We start from the raw sequence: 18,391 nt of genomic DNA on the forward strand, positions 1-18,391 counted from the left end.
CACATCCGTGGGTGAGTTTCTTGGAAAATACACAGAGTCAATCTACCTTCCCACCCATTCTTCTACAAGGTATCTAGCTTCCCCATTCACTGGACATGGATTGAGGTTTTCACCAAGAGAAGCAAGAAGAATAAGGATAGAATTCAGAGTGGTGATGAGAAAGGTTTAACTCCTTATTGTTCCGGTGGCAATTTTTTTTTTTTTTTTTACATCTCACGGAACCCAAAGGAAGACAGAGGAGAGAAAAGAATTGGAAGACACAAGATAGCTAGATACTTATAGCCTCTGATACAGGACCCTTGGTTTTGCCAGTCTCATCACATTTTGAGTTATTTCCAAGTGAGAAAGTGGGAAAGGTTTCGGAAATAAACTCGAATCCAGCAACATAGGAGCACTTTGTCCTCTTCTCTTATCTGAAATTCTGAGAGGTGGCAGCAAAGTAGGTGTTTTCAGTGTGCAAAGAATAAAGTAGAAATGACTTTATGGAATTTGAAGGTAGAGAGAGTCTGAGAGAGCTTACAGTTCTCAGTCGTAGGATGAATAAGAACATCATGTTCTCTGGCCTGGAGAACCATTATGAGAAAAAAAGAATGAGAGGGAGCAAACAGGTTGGAGAGAGCAAAAATTTCATGGCCTATAATAGAAGCAACAAGGGGTCTAGTGTGAGAAGTCAAACAAGGCCAGGTGCTTATCCCAAATCTGTAACACCACATTGGTACCTAGGGACTTTGATGTCATCTGAAGAAGAAAAAGAAGATCAAAAATCCTATTTTTCAAAAATTCTAAATTGAACAGGCTTAGTCTGATTCAATGAACACATATGAATGATAAGCTATTTTTCCCTCAAACATGTAACTTGGGGACTTGAGCTAGAAACTATGTTTGGTCACAGAAAAATAATAGAGTTACATTATTCGTGTACCTGATTTGTGGCCTAAGAAATGATATATGCTATAATTATACTATTTAAAAGACATATATATATTTTTCTGCCTCATTTTCTGTCAAGATCCAAAAAATCCCTGCTGAAATAGACAACAGTTTGGATCATCACAGATAAACCTCAAAAAAACTTGGCATTGAGTGAAAAGCTACTCATAAAAGAATATATACAGAATCATTCTATTTATACCAAGTTTTAAAAAGAGCAAAACTAAACCATGTATTGTTTAAGGTTGCACAAAGAGGAATAACAGCTAAAAAAAGAAAAAAGAAGGAATAATTATCATAAAATTCAAAGAAGTGATTAGATCATGGAAGGGAGAGAAAGAAAGAAATGATTAGAGAAGAACTTAGAGTGATCTTCTTGAATATAGCAATATCCTATTTCTTGGCCTACATGGCAGAGTTTCTCCCTTCCTCTCTCCTTCCTTTCCTCTTTTGTTCCTTCTTTCCTTCTTTCCTTCCTTCTTTCTTCCCTCTCCTCCCTTCCCTTCCCTTCCCTTCCCTTCCCTTCCCTTCCCTTCCCTTCCCTTTCTTTCTTTCCCCCCTTCCCCCCTTCCCTTCCCTTCCCTCCCCTTCCTCTCTCTCTCTCCCTCTCTCTCTCTCTCTGCCCACATCTTCTTTCTTTCATCATATAATTGTTTGAGTTTCTACTTTGTGACAGTCACTGTTCTAGAGCTTTGAGACACATCAGTGATCAAAACAAACATCCTTGTTGTTCTTATGAACCTTATTTCTAATGGGGGAATACCAACAATAAAAATTAAGCATAGTAAGTCAATTATTTATAGACTAGACAGTGATGTATTATGGGAAAATGATGGGAGTATCAGAGAGCAAGAGACGAACACGGATGGAATTTGAAATTTTTTCTGGGAGAGGCCTCATTGAAAAGGCAACAGCTAAAGCTGGACTTGAAAGCAGAGAGGGAGGCAGCTATGTTGTATGTGAAGGCAGAGCATTTCTAACAAATATGCTGGTACAAAGCTCTTAAAGCAGGAAGGTATCTGATGTGTTGAAAGAAAATGAAAGGACAGTGTGGAGGTTAGTGTGGCTGGAGCAGAGCAAGTGGGTAGAGGAAGAGAAATGGGAATTGAATCAGCAGATAAAAGTTATCCTATAAAGAAAACACTAGGCTTACATAGTTTTTAAAGGTAAACTCTACCAAACAGTCGATGTCAATTTCAATCTCACACAAACTAGAGAATTTAAAAATTCTGACTTATTTTATGAGGCTACTGTAGTCTCAATACCAAAACTAAACAAGGTCAGTATGAGAAAGAAAAATGACATCCTAATCTCACTCATAAATACACATTTTTAAAAGTCAGCAAAAGTAATACATAATATTTTAAAAGTTAATACATCATGATTCAGTTGGATGTATCCAAGAAATACAAGGTGGTCCAACATTAAAAAAAATCTATTGATATATTTCACTATATGAACCAATTAAAAAGAAAAATTATCCAGATTATTTTAAAAGCTACAGAAAAGACAATCGATAAAACTAAATGTTTCATTTAAAATATATTTCTTAAAGATTTATGTATTGATGGGCATATAATTAACCTTATAAAGAGCAGATCAAAGAAATTAAGAAGCATCACACAATGCCGAAACTTTAAACACCTTCCTTTTCAATTGAGAGACAAACTGAATGCTATCACCACTTCCATTTCAGAATACTCTGGATAAACTTACTAGTGGCAGTTGACTCAAGATAAACAATCATAAAAGGTATATGTTTGGGAAAGAAAAAACTGTCACTATTTACAGATTAGTATTCCAACGTAAACATTTCTCTATACACCTGTAAGAAACAGCCATTCACAAAAGCAACAAAAAGTATAATATATTGATGAAAAAGTCAACAAAGTATATTAAAAATTTTTAAATAAAACACTAATAAGTATTTTATATTATCATTATTATTGTTATTATTATTATTAAGGAAAAATAAACTTGCTGAGAAACTTGAAAGAAAACCTATGAATGATAAGATATATATGAATAGGAGGGCAATAACATAAAAATGACAATTCTCCCAAAATTTATATCAAAATAATTCCAATCAAAATACTATTTTTTTTTCCTTTTTGGTAGCTCACATGAGCTACTTAAACCAAAACCAGGTCTCAAAAAGTTCAAATGAATGATATCATATTGAAAATATTCTATGACTCTAGAGCAATTATGTAGGAAATAAGTCATAAAAAGAAACTAGAAAACACTTGTGTGTTTGAAAATTTTAATGCGTATTCTAAAATGTTAAGCTTGCCTTAAACTAGCTCTAGGTTTTCTTCTGGTTCTAAACAGCTGTGATTCGTGCGCAATGCAAATCCGATAGCATCTCAATTCCCACGTTGCCTCCTTTTCTCACTTCTTAGTCTTCTTCGTGCCTAATATTTTGGAGTTTGAATCAATATCAAATAAATCAGAAAATTATCCAGTACAGTACGAAACATATTGCATTCCATTCCAGACTGACACCCCACTCTCCACCCCCACTCCCAGATTCTATTCTGGAATATAACTAGATTAGCTCAAGTACACATTCTCCTTGAGAAGATAGGAAAGGAAGCAGATCTGGGATTGATTTACGGTTTTTGTTCCTGTCAAGGTGGATTTGGCGTACCTGATTCAATTTGGAATTCTTGCACCTGACGATAAACCAAAATCTCAGATGGCTTACAAAAGTAACTCTTTTGCTTAACAAAGAACATATATTTGTGTTTGTCATTCAGGGGCTGCTCTAAACAGACATGCTTCTTTTACAGTTCCAAGTATGAACTTAATGTACAACTCCATTGCAGCTTCAGACCCAAATGTTACTGATAACCTAGGATTGCAGGCCACCAATGAAAATGAGCTACATTTAGATGGCATTTTAAAGTGTGTACATTTCTTTCCTGTATATGATTTCCTTGGTTGTTAATTAGGCATCTACCACCTGTTGGCCACCAACATAGGCAAATGTGTTTCTTTTTTCTTACTTCCCTCGGTGCCTTGCTCACAAAGCTGAATCATAGATCTTCAAGACTCTGCAGCCTAACTGGAGATTAGGCAAGGATTTATGGGGATGCCTGCTCTTTCATTAGGGTAGATATTATTTTCCCAATAGTTACATTTTTTTTTTGAGGTTAAGATAAGTTAAAGGATTTACCTGAAACTATAGATAGATATAGAAGAGTGAGTCTTCTCACTATTTCTATCTGCCTCATTAGAAAGAGGCACACACTCTCTTAAAACCTCCTGTCTGATTTCACACAGTGCAGAAAAAGGTAGAGATTGGGCAAATACTTAAGATGCTGTGTAAATTATGAAGGCATATCCATCAAAATGTGTAAGATTTAACTAAAAAAGTAAACCATTTGGGATGGAGGAAAGCATTTGCAGTTTGTTTTTGTAAGCGTCCCATGTCAAAAAAAGAATGTGTTTACATCCAACATTCTTAAACAGATGTTCCCAGACTCTTCGTAGAAGTCTCACTGAATAAAATTACTCTTTAAAAAAGTGTTTTGTTTTATTGATGACCCAGGAGCTTCATATTATAGAGCTTAAGCGTCCACAACGTTCGCTACTCTAGGATTAGTGGAATGATTTTGAGATATCTATAAAATATAGCTTCAAGGCTAATATGATGATGAACAAACATCCAGGATTCTGTTCAGAGACTCGGAATTTAGTTTATATTACAAAGCTCTAAGTATCATATAACCTGCTTATTCTCATCTGAAAGCAATTATAATAAACTTTCATCTTCATCGTATTTAAGACTGAATACATATATAAACTTATATGTAGCAAATCATATTTTTCATTTTATTATGAAATATTCTATTCATACAAACGAATTATATGTACATATATAAGGCATATATGTTAGGTATAACTATAGTCATATAACAAATATTTGTGTGTCTAGCATCTAACCTAAGAAATGAAATATTACTAATTCCTAAATAAGCCCCATCCTTCTCTCTAGATTCTGAATATTTCCCCTTATCAATCCTTTTATTATGTGTATTCTAAAACTTATTGTTTAGCTTGTAGGTTTCTTTTCAAAGTTGTATAAATGGCATCTTGCTATATTTCAGCAGTTTGCATATTTTAATCATCATTGTTTGTGTCTTTCATCCTTGTTGTTGCTCACAGCTAAAGTTCACTAATCTAAACAGTAGTATATTGTTCCATAATATAAATACACCACAGCTTATAAATTTATTTTACTTTTTTTTCCAGTTTTTTTTTTTTTGACTCATAAACAATGCTGCTATAAATATTTTGCTCCTGTCTTCTGATGCACATGAGCGAAAGTCTCTTTAGGGTGAAAGTATAGAAGCGAAATTGCTGGGAAATGTGGCACGTACATTTTCAGCTTTGCTAGAGAATGCTAAATGGTTTTGCAAAATAATTATGCAAATTTACAAGTAAACAATTAACGTGTGGGAAAACCGGAAGTCCAGGCATCATTCCTGACTCTTCTCTTGATTTCATACTCCACATCTAATCTGTTAAAAAATTCAACCAGTTCTACTTTCAAAAAATATCCAAAATTCCATCACTTTTTGTTATCTCTTCCTGCACATGCACAGTGGTTTAAGCCATCACTTTATGTATCCAGAACTGAGATGGTTTGTCCTCTACCACTACCACCTAGTTTAACCTCTGGTTTTCTCCTGAGTTAACAATAGCCTCCTTTCTGGCCTCTTTGTTTCCATTTTTGCCTCCCAAAGAGAAGAATATTTTCCATTCTGTAGCCAGAGTGATCTTTTCAAAACTTCAATTCACATTGCTTTATTTTTCTTCTTCAAATCTCTACAAATTGGACTACCTATCTTTCTTTGGCCAAAAATGTGGCACATTTCCCACTTATCACATGGCCTACATTATTCCCACTTGTTCAGTTTCCCTCAGCTTCATTTGCCTCCAGTTATTTTTGAATGTCAGGCAAGCTTGATCTCTCTGATATTTTGCTGGTTATTTTCCTCTGTGTGAAAATTTATTCCCTACTCCTTACCCCGCCAACCTCTACCCCATAGCTTTTTCTAACTTCCGTCATGTACTTACTTAAATTATCACTTTCTCAGTAAAGCCTTTCCTGGCCACCTTATTTAAAATTGCAATCCCCTCTCTTAACGCCCACTCCCTCTTTCATGAGGCTAGGCATTATTGTCTCTTTTCCTTTTTACCACATCTCCAATTCCTAGAACACATAGCAGAAGGGCAATAAATAATAATTACAATAATAACAACAACTCATGTAGTGCTACTATTCTAGGTACTTCTAAGTAGATTACATAAATCAATTCATTTAATTCTCTCAAAAACCAATGTGGACAAGGAAACTTCCTGTTACAAATGATGTGAAGAGTTAGAGTGTTTCCACAGAAAACAAGTATAACATTAAAAAATATTAACAAAAACAACTATTCCGTCACGCTGGAAATCAATCAAGACAACACAACAATTTGAGAATCATTTACATTTGAAAAATTGCTGGAGATTCAAGTAAGAACAGCAGGATCCTGTGACCTTGCCTGGAGTTACTCCCACCTCCCTCCACCAACCCCAGCTGGAGAACTGCTGCAGAAACCAGCTTTGCTGCCAGAGGTGGTGGACTCAGTTTGAGATGGGAAGAGAGGGCAATGCCCTACTCACTCCACGCCCCCTCCTCCTGCATAGAGAGGTGGATTTAGTTTAATTTTTCTAAATGGGGAAACCCCATAGCTTTTCAAGCCTGAGGTTGTGGTCCAAGTTGGGAGTAAGTGGTAGATCAACAGGATTTACAGAAAAATCCTAGCAATTAGAGGCCACGGAAGGCTGAGATAGCCCTCCACACATCCCAGCTACGCATGCATGGAAGGGTCCTTGAGAGAGTCTTCCTGCACTAACTTGATTTTTCAAAACACTTGAAAAACATTCATCCTCACATTCTAGAGTTTCAAACACACATTTTAAAGTTTCATTAATATAAAATCTGTATTTTTAAAACTTTAAAAATATATATCAAAGTTTTTTAAAGGTTTTTGTGTTATTTGCTGGAAAGGCAAATTTATTGAGTAACGTCACTGTTATCCACTGTTGGCTATGCACTGAAAATAACAGAAATAGAGTACAAATATTTCAAACCATAAAGAAAATTAATTGGAATGAAAAAGAAAAAAAAACCTCAAGCAGTAAGAATGAATACAAAAGAAGTGGGAGAACAGAAATAGTAGATTATGAATGTTCTAAATTTTAAGAATTTTATCCTAATTGAATATTGAATTTTATTAAATGCTCTCGCTGCATCTCTTGAGACCGTATAATTTTCTCCTTTTTTCATTAACATAGTGAATGAACTGCATTAGTAGAATTTTTAAAACATGGAATCAAATGTGCACTTCTGGCATAAACCCGATGCAGTGATAAATTCAGTCAGCAAACTTATGACTCCAGCAAAGTTAAGGAGATATTCTCAAGAAAGATTCTGGCTCCAAAGTTTCCTTATCTCTCTAAATTTCTGTTTTACTTATGGTCATCTGGGTCTTGTATTGTATTATGTTATTTATTGAGTGACATGGCATTACAAAGACTCTGTATTGGCCAGAACTGGCTACACAATTGCAGGGCCCAGTAAAAAATAAAATGAGGCTCCTGGCTCAAAAATTATTAAGAATTTCAAGATCATGATTATAGAACATTTAAATAAGCACAAGCCCATTCTGAGTGTCGGAGCCTGTGACACACAGGTTATAAACCTAAGAAGTAGCCCTCTTCCTGGCTATACAGAGCCTCCAATGCTTGGGAAACTTTTTCCCTTCAACTAAGATCAGACTAATGTAGCTGGGAAAATGTGAGTTACAGAATCAGATGAAGGCATTAGATCGGTATTTCTTTTATTTTTTTTTTAATAACAGAGTTTGAGGAATATTGTGATACCATCCAGGAGTAATTATTTAATTAAACAAATATTTGCTGAGTGCCTGTCATATGCCTTGCACTGTGCTAGTTGCTGAGGATACACTGGAAAACATGATAGACCATGTCACAACTTTTGAGTACCGTACAGTCTCATGTGGAAAATAGATGATAAATCGGGAAAGGAATAAGCAAATATCATTGATTATAGATTAGTAATATCACTTTGAGTGACTAAACTGAGCCCTAATAGGGAAAAAAAGGACACAGTACATTACTTTTAGTGGTCAAGGAGGGCCTCGTTGTGGGGTTGCCTAGAGTGGTGTTTTAGGGCACTGCATTTGGAAAGAAAATAAATTCCAGCTTCTAATTGTGAGACTTGGGGTAAGCTACACAATTGTGAGACTTGAGGCAAGTAACAAAACTGTCCTCTATCTCAGTTTTTTTTAATCTGTAAAATGGAAATAATAATAGTATAAATCTTTTAAGATCCATGTGAGAATTAAATTAAATGAGTTATTTAAGTGCTGTTTTTCAAATTAAAAATTAAAACAGGACTGCCAGCCAAGAAGATATCAACCTTGCAGAGAGTTCCAAGAAGAGAATTCCTTGCTAAAGAAACCATCAGTGCAAAGGCCCTGGGATATTTTAAGAAATTACCAGCAGGCCACTGTGTAGGGAGTACAGAGCATGAAAGAGGCAGGTCTATGGGAGGGAATGTGAAAGAAGGCAGGGGCCAGATCTGGAATTTGAAAGCTAATTTCCTGCGTGAAAGATAATGACAGATACTAACTCACATACCCTGTAAACCAAATGGACTAATTTATTTGAATCAGGAAATATGATAGAAATAACTAGAGCTAGCTTCGCTTTTTTTGGGGGGGGGTGGCAAATTACAAATGACTTTTTCAACTCATGGGATGAAGCTGTCAGGCAAAGAAGTAACTTAGAAAAATTTAAAAAACAAAAACAAAAACAGACACCTAAATCTCTGACACTAGATGTTATTTTCCTAATGCAGCCCAAAAGCCACTTGCAAAGCCTACAACACTAGAGGCTCGAAAGTACCTCTAGATATGAACAGGTTATTATGCCATGTAAAGTTTTGTCACCATTTTATTGTCCCATCTTTCATATCTACTTTGTCACCACCCACTGACACATACTTCTACAGTCCTTGTGGCATAAACAGAGAAGAATCTCTTTTCTTCAACAGATAAACGAAGTTTCTTATGAATAATCAAAGGGTAGCTAAATTTCAAATACCAGCAAGGTCTTGCCTATTTTATAAAAAAAAAAAAGAAATCGGGGGGGAAAAATGCTAATTCATCATAAAGAAATGGCAGTAAGACTTCATAAACAACTATACCTTGTGCAGCTAACTCTTTCCATCTCTCCTTGTTCTGCTGGATGATGTCCATCAGGTTGTTTTTGAAGCTCTTCAGGTCCACACTTGCAAGGGAGTAGTCTGGGGAATAGGTGCCTTCGTTCATGGTGCCTTTCATATTTGATCGTCTAAATAAATCAGCAGTATACAAACCCATGAAGATACCTGAGCTAACAGCAACAACCAAAGAAACCAGAAAACACTAAGGTAGGAATATGGGATGAGGGAGCAAAGCCTAAATGAAACACTTTACAAAACCAACTGGAGAAGCAGGATGGCAGGTACTCAGGCCCAGTTCTGAGCATGTGTTAGTGTTGCTTACCACCCTCCTTTCCTTCTCTCGTGGAGAGGACCAGGGATTCTGCCTGGGATTCTCTGGGTCTGTCCAGGACTTCCAGAGAAGCAGGTTGGGATGCTCATGTATTATATGGTGGTGAGGCAGGATGAGGGCAGCAGCACCTTGGGGCGAGCTGACTTAGTGATGAGTCCATTAGTGAACATCACAAAATGGGCATCACGATTCTGGAGCATAAAGTGGGTAACGGCAACTGCCCCTTCCTCCATCATTTAATCTCCAGGCTAACCTGGATCTTTCTCAGGTAGAACAGTCCCTCAGTTTCCTCACTGGGCAACATTTAGAAGCTGCTTGGTGTGCTATCATGAAAAGTTGTGTATTTAGATGGGCAAGAAATTAGTATGACTTTTCCATATCTGGAAGTTTTAAATCATATCCTTTAATGAATTTATCAATGAAAAAATCTAGTTTGAAATATTGTAAGTTGTTCTACATATCCATTTATTCATGTTATCTAAAAGGCTAACTTTCATACAGGCATCTTTCTAGATACACAAATGGGTTGTGATTGATTTCTTTATAAGCAGACCAACACAACCAAATATATTACTATATACAGGACATAATACCTACATCCTTAACAAAAATTTAAATAGTTTTTTCTCTTGAGTATTGAATACTATTCTCATATCCTCCTTAGTACTTTGATATTTTTTGTAGAGGACACTAAGTTCCTCTCAAAAGCAGGTGCAATATAACAAAAGCCACTAGGTGGCAATACTACCTAATAATTCTTAGAGTTTCCTATTTAGATGTAAGAAATAATAATCATAAGTAAAAGGTTATGAAACATCACAAATATGAAAAATGATGCAGAAAAGAAAATATCAAACCTGCTTGCCCCATAGGAAGAATTTTTGGTTTTTGAATCTTCCTCTATAAGAGGAATAATAATTCTCTCTGTTGAGTCTGTCAGAAGAGAAAATGTTGGCTCTACTATGAAATCAATAAAACCTACAGAAGCAAAAAAAAAAAAATAAAAAAATAAATTCAAACGTTATAATTTATTGAATTCTAAAATTAGTAATAATGAAGAGTCTCTGATGCTCCTGATAGCAAGTAACAACTGTAATATTGGTTCAGTTTACCCCTTGCAATTATTTTTAATCCAATAACACAATCTACAAGGATAGTTTAATAGCTGTATAAAATATTCTCTCAAGCAGTGGAAGTGATACAATTTAAGCTTGCTAATGCAAGTATATTGGCTTTCTGATTTAATATTCAGCCTTATACTATTATTAACAATAAATTCATATCTAACCAGAATGAACATATTTTTCTTTCTCAGGGAGAGGGATCATTACCCTTTCTAAAAGGTCTTCACTTGATTCCTGAATTTTATTATTGACCAACAAGAAAGAATATCTAAACCCCAAAGAAATGAAATTTGTTCTCAGGCAACAGGAAAGCAACCACTTTTTTTCTTTCTTATTGTATCAGTCAGAGCTTTCTGCCAGTAGGTTAATATTTCAGATTGCTGTTTATTATTCTCTGTATGTAAAGTGTTAGTTCACAGTGTGTGGGCGTGTTCTGTCAAATCAGTGAAGAGAACACTACCATTTCTGGGAAACAGCATTAATCCCCCCACTTTGAGATGTTAGGATTGAATAAAGATTTTTACATTTGAAGTATTTAGGACACAAAGTAACATACACAGAGAATAGGAACTGCGGTCTGTGGGGCACTCACCACCCAGTGTTTAGGTGGAGGAGGAGAACCTATTTTAAGCTCTGTGTACATTCAACACTCCAAGGTCCCAAGAAAGGTGTGGTGCTTGTTGCCTGAAATGTGCCTGGGAGCAATGGACTATGATGTGAATATAAGAGAATAACTAGAGGGAGCCTTTTTAAGAAAGAATGTCCTGAGAAATATCCACATTTGAAGAGTAGCCCATCTATCAGATACTCAGATAAAAGTAATTCACGTTTCAAATAACTAGATTAGTCATTGAATAGATTAAGGTACATTATTTAATTCAAAACTACTTCAATTGCTTTGTGTTTCAGTTGATACTTTCAAGTCAAAGCAATATTAACTGGCCACCTGGGGTGCTATTTCAAGTGCTGACTGTGGTTTTAAATGCCTGGGATATGGAGACTGTCAAATTAGGCCACCACCTGCACTAACATGGCAGCAATTTACGTTATAGCAATAAGTCTCAGAAACGTCCATTCTTCCCAGGTTGCCTGAGGAGGTCCTTAGCTGGCCACATTCACACCTGTATGATAGGCAGGCATCCTGTTATGGTATCTAGAAAAACAATTGTTGGAACTTGGGTAGGAGGGGGAAGGTCAGAGCAAGAAGCTTTCTCACAGCTGACCCCTGCTGTGTAGGAGGTGGTACTGGAGCAACTAGAGGGGTGAGGCAGACTTCAAATGGTTATGAAATAAAGAAAATGCTGGCTCAGGTAATAACTATTTCAAATATTTGAACTATGCAGCATAGCAATAATATGTTTTAATACTGGGTGGGTTTTGAAGTCCCCAACACAAATACAAATGAAAAGAATGAATGTGATTGAAAGCAGTATCATTTTACAAATTTCCTGTTGTTGGCTTATCTATTCATACCCATCATTTATTCTAATTTACCACAAGAATTTTTTCCCAAAGGAATATGAGCTACTATATTAAGAATATTATGCAAACTTAGAGATAACAGAACATATTAATATTTTCAGTGAATTGTTCTATATTCAAAGGATTAAATTACAGAAAACAATAATCAGCAATGAAACAGCAAAAATGCTGTCTCTTCAACAAGATTAAAGGCTTTCTTTTTTGTAAAAGGATCACAGAATAACAATTACATTTCCTAATACTGCTTTATGGAATTCATTTTGTGAGAATGTTTTAATAATTCTTATGATTTAGCATGATATAGATGATCCAAAGAACAAATTTATCATGAATATGGAGTGAGGTTTTCTTGGATGTTGCCCCTTTGAACAACACGGTGTATCCATTTGAAAACTGACAAGCACACACCCACTCTCCGTGACCACCAATTTTCAGTATTACCTATTTGTGACTGAGCCACAATTGTTGAATTCCGATCACAAAGTGGGGAAAATGGAAGTCCTAATTCAGCTTCTTTATCTCCCTGTGCAAAGGAAAGCTCATTAGTACAGACTTGGTTTGAAGAAGCTCAGATAACAAGCGGCCTAGATACAAAGCCTAAAAAAGCCATACCTTTCATTTCTTAATTGGCACTGTGCATGTGTATGTATGTATGTATGTGTGTATATATTGATTTTGATAAAACCAAAAGCTATAGCCCGAGTTTATATAATTTTACTCAGATAATCTCCTTTTGAAACATATGGCAGAGGGCAAAAAAATATGAACATTTTCAGCACATGGAAACTCCGCTTTGGTATTACAACTCCTTGATTGTCAAGAGATACACCTTACTCTTTGGAATTTTCCGAAATCACCATAAAATCATCATCCCAGTGTGTTATTTGGCATTTAATTAACAATGCAGTTCACAGCTTTTTCTGTTTTTGTTTTTTGTTTTTGTCCTATGCTAAATACATCAGCAGATCTTCAATATCAAGACTTTATGTTTAGACTGCTTTTTGAAATTAAAGTATATGAACATTTTGAAATATCTTTCTATTTACGAACCAATTTTAGTTGAATCTCCCTCAGCAAGTAATAAAGAATATCTTTAACATTTACATTCTGTATGCATCATTTTAATATTTTCTCAGAAAATCTATCAATGATTTTTTTATTATTTGATATTATCTATAGTAGATTAGCTGAGCACATATGTTTAAGAATTTTATTTAAATGTTTGGGTTTAACATTACACGGGCGAATAAGATTTTCATCTCCTAAAATAAAGGTGGCTGCTCTGGCAAAACTTTTTATAACAAGATTTGTCAAACATCAGTTCTTTTCTTTGCATTTAAGGGGAGGTGCTTAGAAAAAGAAAGAGACGATACTTCGCTTATGTGTGTTCACTTCAGCTGTTTGGCCATTTGAAAGAATGGTTTGGGCTCTATTTTCTCCTAAGCTGTTGGCTCTATGTCCTGCAAGAGTACAGTGGCCTTTTGTAAGGCCAGAACTTTAAACAGGTTCTGAAATCAGGACACAAGAGGGAGGGGCCCTCACTTTTGCTTTGTTGCAAAGCCCGTGGAAACAATGTGACATCAGTCTGACTTCAGAGTTTCCATTCCCTCTGCTTCCTCTAATATCTTTCCATCATGATCTTCACATTGCGTCAGTATTTTTATTGGCTTTAATGTTCTATCAACAATGTTTTGTGGTGAATTTCTTCTAAACCATGCTTCTGATTATGAGGGCTGGAAAGTATGAAATCTGAATTGTTCGGGAAAATCTAGATATGGTCACCAAAGAAGTAGGTAAAGTAGCTACAAACAGAAACATTTTACTATCTCACTACTTAGAGAAAATAGGACAGAGAATTATTGTGACCTCTCCCAGCGACCACCCTCATTCCCCTAGAGAATAGCAACATCCATTCCATTTGGAATTAATATTTACACGTGGTTTAGGGGACAGATGGAAAGGAATTATTAGTACCATTAGCCTTGGAGTCATAGGACAGAAGCTGAATCATTGCTGTTCAACGTGCTGTCTCCGCTACTGCAGACATATCACAGCCTTGGATGAAATCAATTTTCATCTGTTACCTAACTTGGCAATTTTGCTTTACTCATTTTAGGAATAAAGATATACTAGTATCTACCTAACAGGATTATCTTGAGGTTATTTAAGATAATTTATGTGAAACCCAAGGACAGGGCCTAATATTTAGAAAATAGTCAGTAAATGTTAGCTAATAAGAACCATAATTCTTAATAGCAAAAATACAGAGTTTTGCAAATTAAAGATGTTTATGATGTCTAATGCATATCTCAAATGGCATTAAACTACAGGAAAAAAGATTGGTAGTTAATTTAGCATGTAACAGAGAGGCTTTGGCTTTTTTTCCCTTTTTTCCAGCAAGGAATTGATATGACAGGAATTGTACTTTTGAAAGATTGATTTGCTGGCAGTGTGGGGGATGGCTTCAACTGAATGGAAAGGAGCCATTGGTAGTACCATCAATAGAAGACCATTTGTATGAGGGCTAGATGTGAAGGCTATTATGGATTTGATTTTTAACATGCTGAGACTAAGGTGCAAGAACGATATCATTAACAGTTTATGTTAAAGTATAAATAATTACATTACTATTGTGAAAATAGAAATAAAGCTACTCATAAACTTCATGGAAAATATGATCTTGAGGATACTTATTTGATATATGCAGATATAACTGATTGATGTTATTAGTCAAGGGGCTGCTATCTGATATCTTTATAGGTATATTTTATACTTTATAAGTTCTTTGACCTAAAAACAATAATTTGGGCCTAAAAAAGGCATTGAGATGATTTATTTTCTATGAGATAAAGTTTATAGAATGCCTGATGACAACATTTTCATATAGGACTTATAGGCAGGCATTTGACAGTGAAAGGAACCCAAGTTTTGCCACCCTGAGTCTGCCTTTTGAGATACTGATTTTAATTTGTTTACTAAGAAACAAGACTCAGAAATAACCTTTGACCTTCCCCCTTCCTGCCCAAGAGATTATGACAGAAAAACGTGCTTCAGGAAGGGAATCTTAGGATGCTCACTTTAGCCTAACTTGAATTAAATGTGGTAAATAAGATAGCTGCAGGCAGGGGCCTGTTAGCTAGATATCACTTGTGTCTGAGCTGACCAGCAAGAATTCACCTGCCATGTGTGTTCTGCTCCTCCTCAATTACCTGTAAATTGTCCATTCTCACATCTGAATTCTAATACCTTTCTCCCCTTTTCCGCTTTTTGTCCTCACCTTAGCCTAACTTGAATTAAGTGTGGTAAATAAGATGGCTGTAGGCAGGGGCCTGTTAGCTAGATATCACTTGTGTCTGAGCTGACCAGCAAGAATTCACCTGCCATGTGTGTTCTGCTCCTCCTCAACTACCTGTAAATTGCCCATTCTCACATCTGAATTCTAATACCTTTCTCCCCTTTTCCGCTTTTTGTCTTTTGTCCAAATGACATATCCAATGTTACCTTGCTGTCTTTGGAATTTTCATGCTTATGTGAATTCCGCATGTGCATGTATTAAAAATTTGATTTTCTCCTGTTAATCTGTCTCTGTTGATTTGATTATTAGCCCAGCTAGAAGAACTTAGAAAGTGGGAGGAAAAGTATTGTTTTTTTAGCTCCCACAAAAGATATATGTAGGGTTGACCTTCTTATAGATGGAGTGAGATTTTATATTCTAGTTGCTTCTTGTACTTCACAATTGATTTAGAATATTAAATTTCCACTGCTAAAGCACATTGAATGCTAAAGTACATTAATAATTTAATTTATTTATGAATATTTCAAAGTGTTATTTATTCTTTAGAGTGAACGAAGGCTATAAATGCAAGATTAGTAGGGGGCTCTGCGGCCAGAAACCCAACAGGCCAAGGGGGGCACTACTAAGGGAGAAGGAAAGGTACGTGAAGAGAAAGTTAGGACCCCTGAGTATAAATCTGACAAACTTTACAATTTTCCTTATTGTGTTCCTGAAAAAAGAACACTTACTTTGCATCGAGATAACAACAGGGTCAAAGCACCAGACATTGTATAAGCCAACTAGTTTTTCATGAAAGCTATGCTTTCATTTGATGGTGCTGTCTTCAGGAAACCAAAAATATACTTTTAAAAATCAATAACTTACTGAATACATCTGTGTTCTGATGTGTCGACTTGTACAAGTGGTTGGAGCAAAATTATAGAACCCCAAGACCATGAAACTCAATTATTTAACCAATACCACTAAATTCCACCCTGGATGTCTGCATCTGTTCTTGGGGATGAGCCTGCAGGTGAGGAGGTGGAGAGAGTGGTCCCATCAATATGGAAACACAAGGCAGCCTGATGTACTTAGGCCTGGCAGTTTATGCCTATCTTAGCAATTCTCTTGAAGGCTGTTGAAGTTTCTACTTTAAAAGGCCATGACAAAGACTTAATAATTGCTTTAATGCTTTCTTAACAGCCTGAAATGTTTTGATAGCTGTCAACAAGGAGTCAAATCCAGTGACTTAATGGCGAACTTTTTTTCATTTTTTGCATTTCCTCTTGAGTCAAAACAGTTTCTATAGTTTTAAAGAAATAAAAAAGATATAAAAAAGTGAAGCATGAAATCTTGAGAAAACTTTTGCACTGAAATCTAAGTTTAATCTCAGAAGCAAAACCAACAAACATGTAGCAAGCTTTTGACCATAGGCTTGGGGGCCACTGTAAGGCCAACATTAGCATCTGGAGGACCCCTAGTTCTAGAAGGGATTTAATTGAGGAAGGAGGGGCAGATGCAGTAGTTTAGCCTTCTCTGGACAAATTATTTAAGAGATTAGGCCATATAATTTCCTTCCTGCATTCCTTCTAAAAATGGTTCTTCTAAATTCTATGAAAGCCACTAAAACTGTTTAAATGTTTAATGATTATTATAGCTAACACACTTTTAGCAAAATTTATGATATGATATAACTGTATTTTTGTGAGTGTTATAAATATTTTATAGAACATTAGTACACCTTTGTAATCAATGTTTATAACCCTTTATGCCTCTTAAAACTATAAGCTTTGATTTTTAAATTTTAAGTTATTATCCTGGCTCATAGCTACAGTTCTTTAAATTTATAAAAAATGTTTTCATTGCGTCTCTGAATTTGTGATGCCAGATCCTTGGCTGAAAATACATTAACTAAATACATTGTTATCACTATGGGAAATATAATTTATTTTGAAATAATACTTTATACTACTTCTAGCAATATTGAAAAAAATAAAGAGGCCTGACTATATATAGTTCAAAATAAAATAATCATTTTGACCTTCCCTTCCAAATAACTTCCAATTATTTGTTTCTCCTTGGCTGAGAAGGTAATACTTTTTGGTAAATGTAAACTTTACACAAATGCTCACTTCTCTTCATGTATCACAAAGCATACAGTTGAAAAGGAGAAAAAAATCACTTAGTTATTGAGTTCATGCAGTATAAAGTATGAACAAATTTAAATAGCAGTGACTATTTTTTTAAACTTTAATTGTATTAATGTTTTGTTATCTTGCCAAACTGATATGTCTGTTCAAGAAGAGAATAAAAAACAAATGGTTGACTAATGGTTATTTCCTTGGCTGGTACCTCCACCTCTAATCTCTCAGTCATATCAGTCATAGTTGAAATGAATGGAGCATCTTCCAAATGTACCCATTACAGTCAGGGCAGAGGTGACAGTGCACGAACACTGGAAGAGAGGGCATTAATTGTGTTGACGATATCACAGGTAGGTGAAACATGCCTTGGAGATGAGAGAAACTTTACCATCAGCTTCTCCCTTCAGAGTCAAAAAAAAGCTTCTCAAGACTACAAATTCTGGGTATAATTCTAATCTCTTCTTGCTATAATTTCCCACGGCTTTAGAATGTATGCCAAAAGTCGTTATACAATGGACTAGGGTAACATCAATAGGACTTTAAAGGATGGTACAAATAGCTTGATTTACATTGGTTTGTCCTCCAAAAATACATTGTGTTTAAAAATTCTTAATGTCTATTTAAACCCTTTTATTAGATAAAATAAACTTTATAGATGATAAGAAATTGATTTAGAAATCAACACGTTCCAAAATTCCTCTGGATTTTTCTGATACATTTATGTATACACACACACACACACACACACACACATACATATACACATATAAGTATATGTGTGTATTTATGGGCACACATACA

General features: G+C 35.4%; 1 protein-coding gene across 2 annotated transcripts in view; it reads right to left on the reverse strand.

Moving 5' to 3' along the window:
* PDE1A (phosphodiesterase 1A) overlaps window positions 1-18,391 on the reverse strand; it is a 288,645-nt gene that overhangs the window by 16,616 nt on the left and 253,638 nt on the right. Inside the window, exons 11-13 of one of the 2 annotated variants that reach the window (XM_025039465.1) lie at window positions 12,614-12,695; window positions 10,424-10,544; window positions 9,218-9,405 (exon numbers count right to left, since the gene is read on the reverse strand). In XM_025039465.1, coding sequence (XP_024895233.1) covers window positions 9,218-9,405; window positions 10,424-10,544; window positions 12,614-12,695 — 391 coding nt within the window. The remainder of the gene's footprint in view (window positions 1-9,217; window positions 9,406-10,423; window positions 10,545-12,613; window positions 12,696-18,391) is intronic. The other variant, XM_025039464.1, reaches the window with a different exon arrangement.

Source organism: Pteropus alecto, unplaced genomic scaffold (genome assembly GCF_000325575.1).
Source record: "Pteropus alecto unplaced genomic scaffold, ASM32557v1 scaffold3, whole genome shotgun sequence".
Classification (NCBI taxonomy): Eukaryota; Metazoa; Chordata; class Mammalia; order Chiroptera; family Pteropodidae; genus Pteropus; species Pteropus alecto.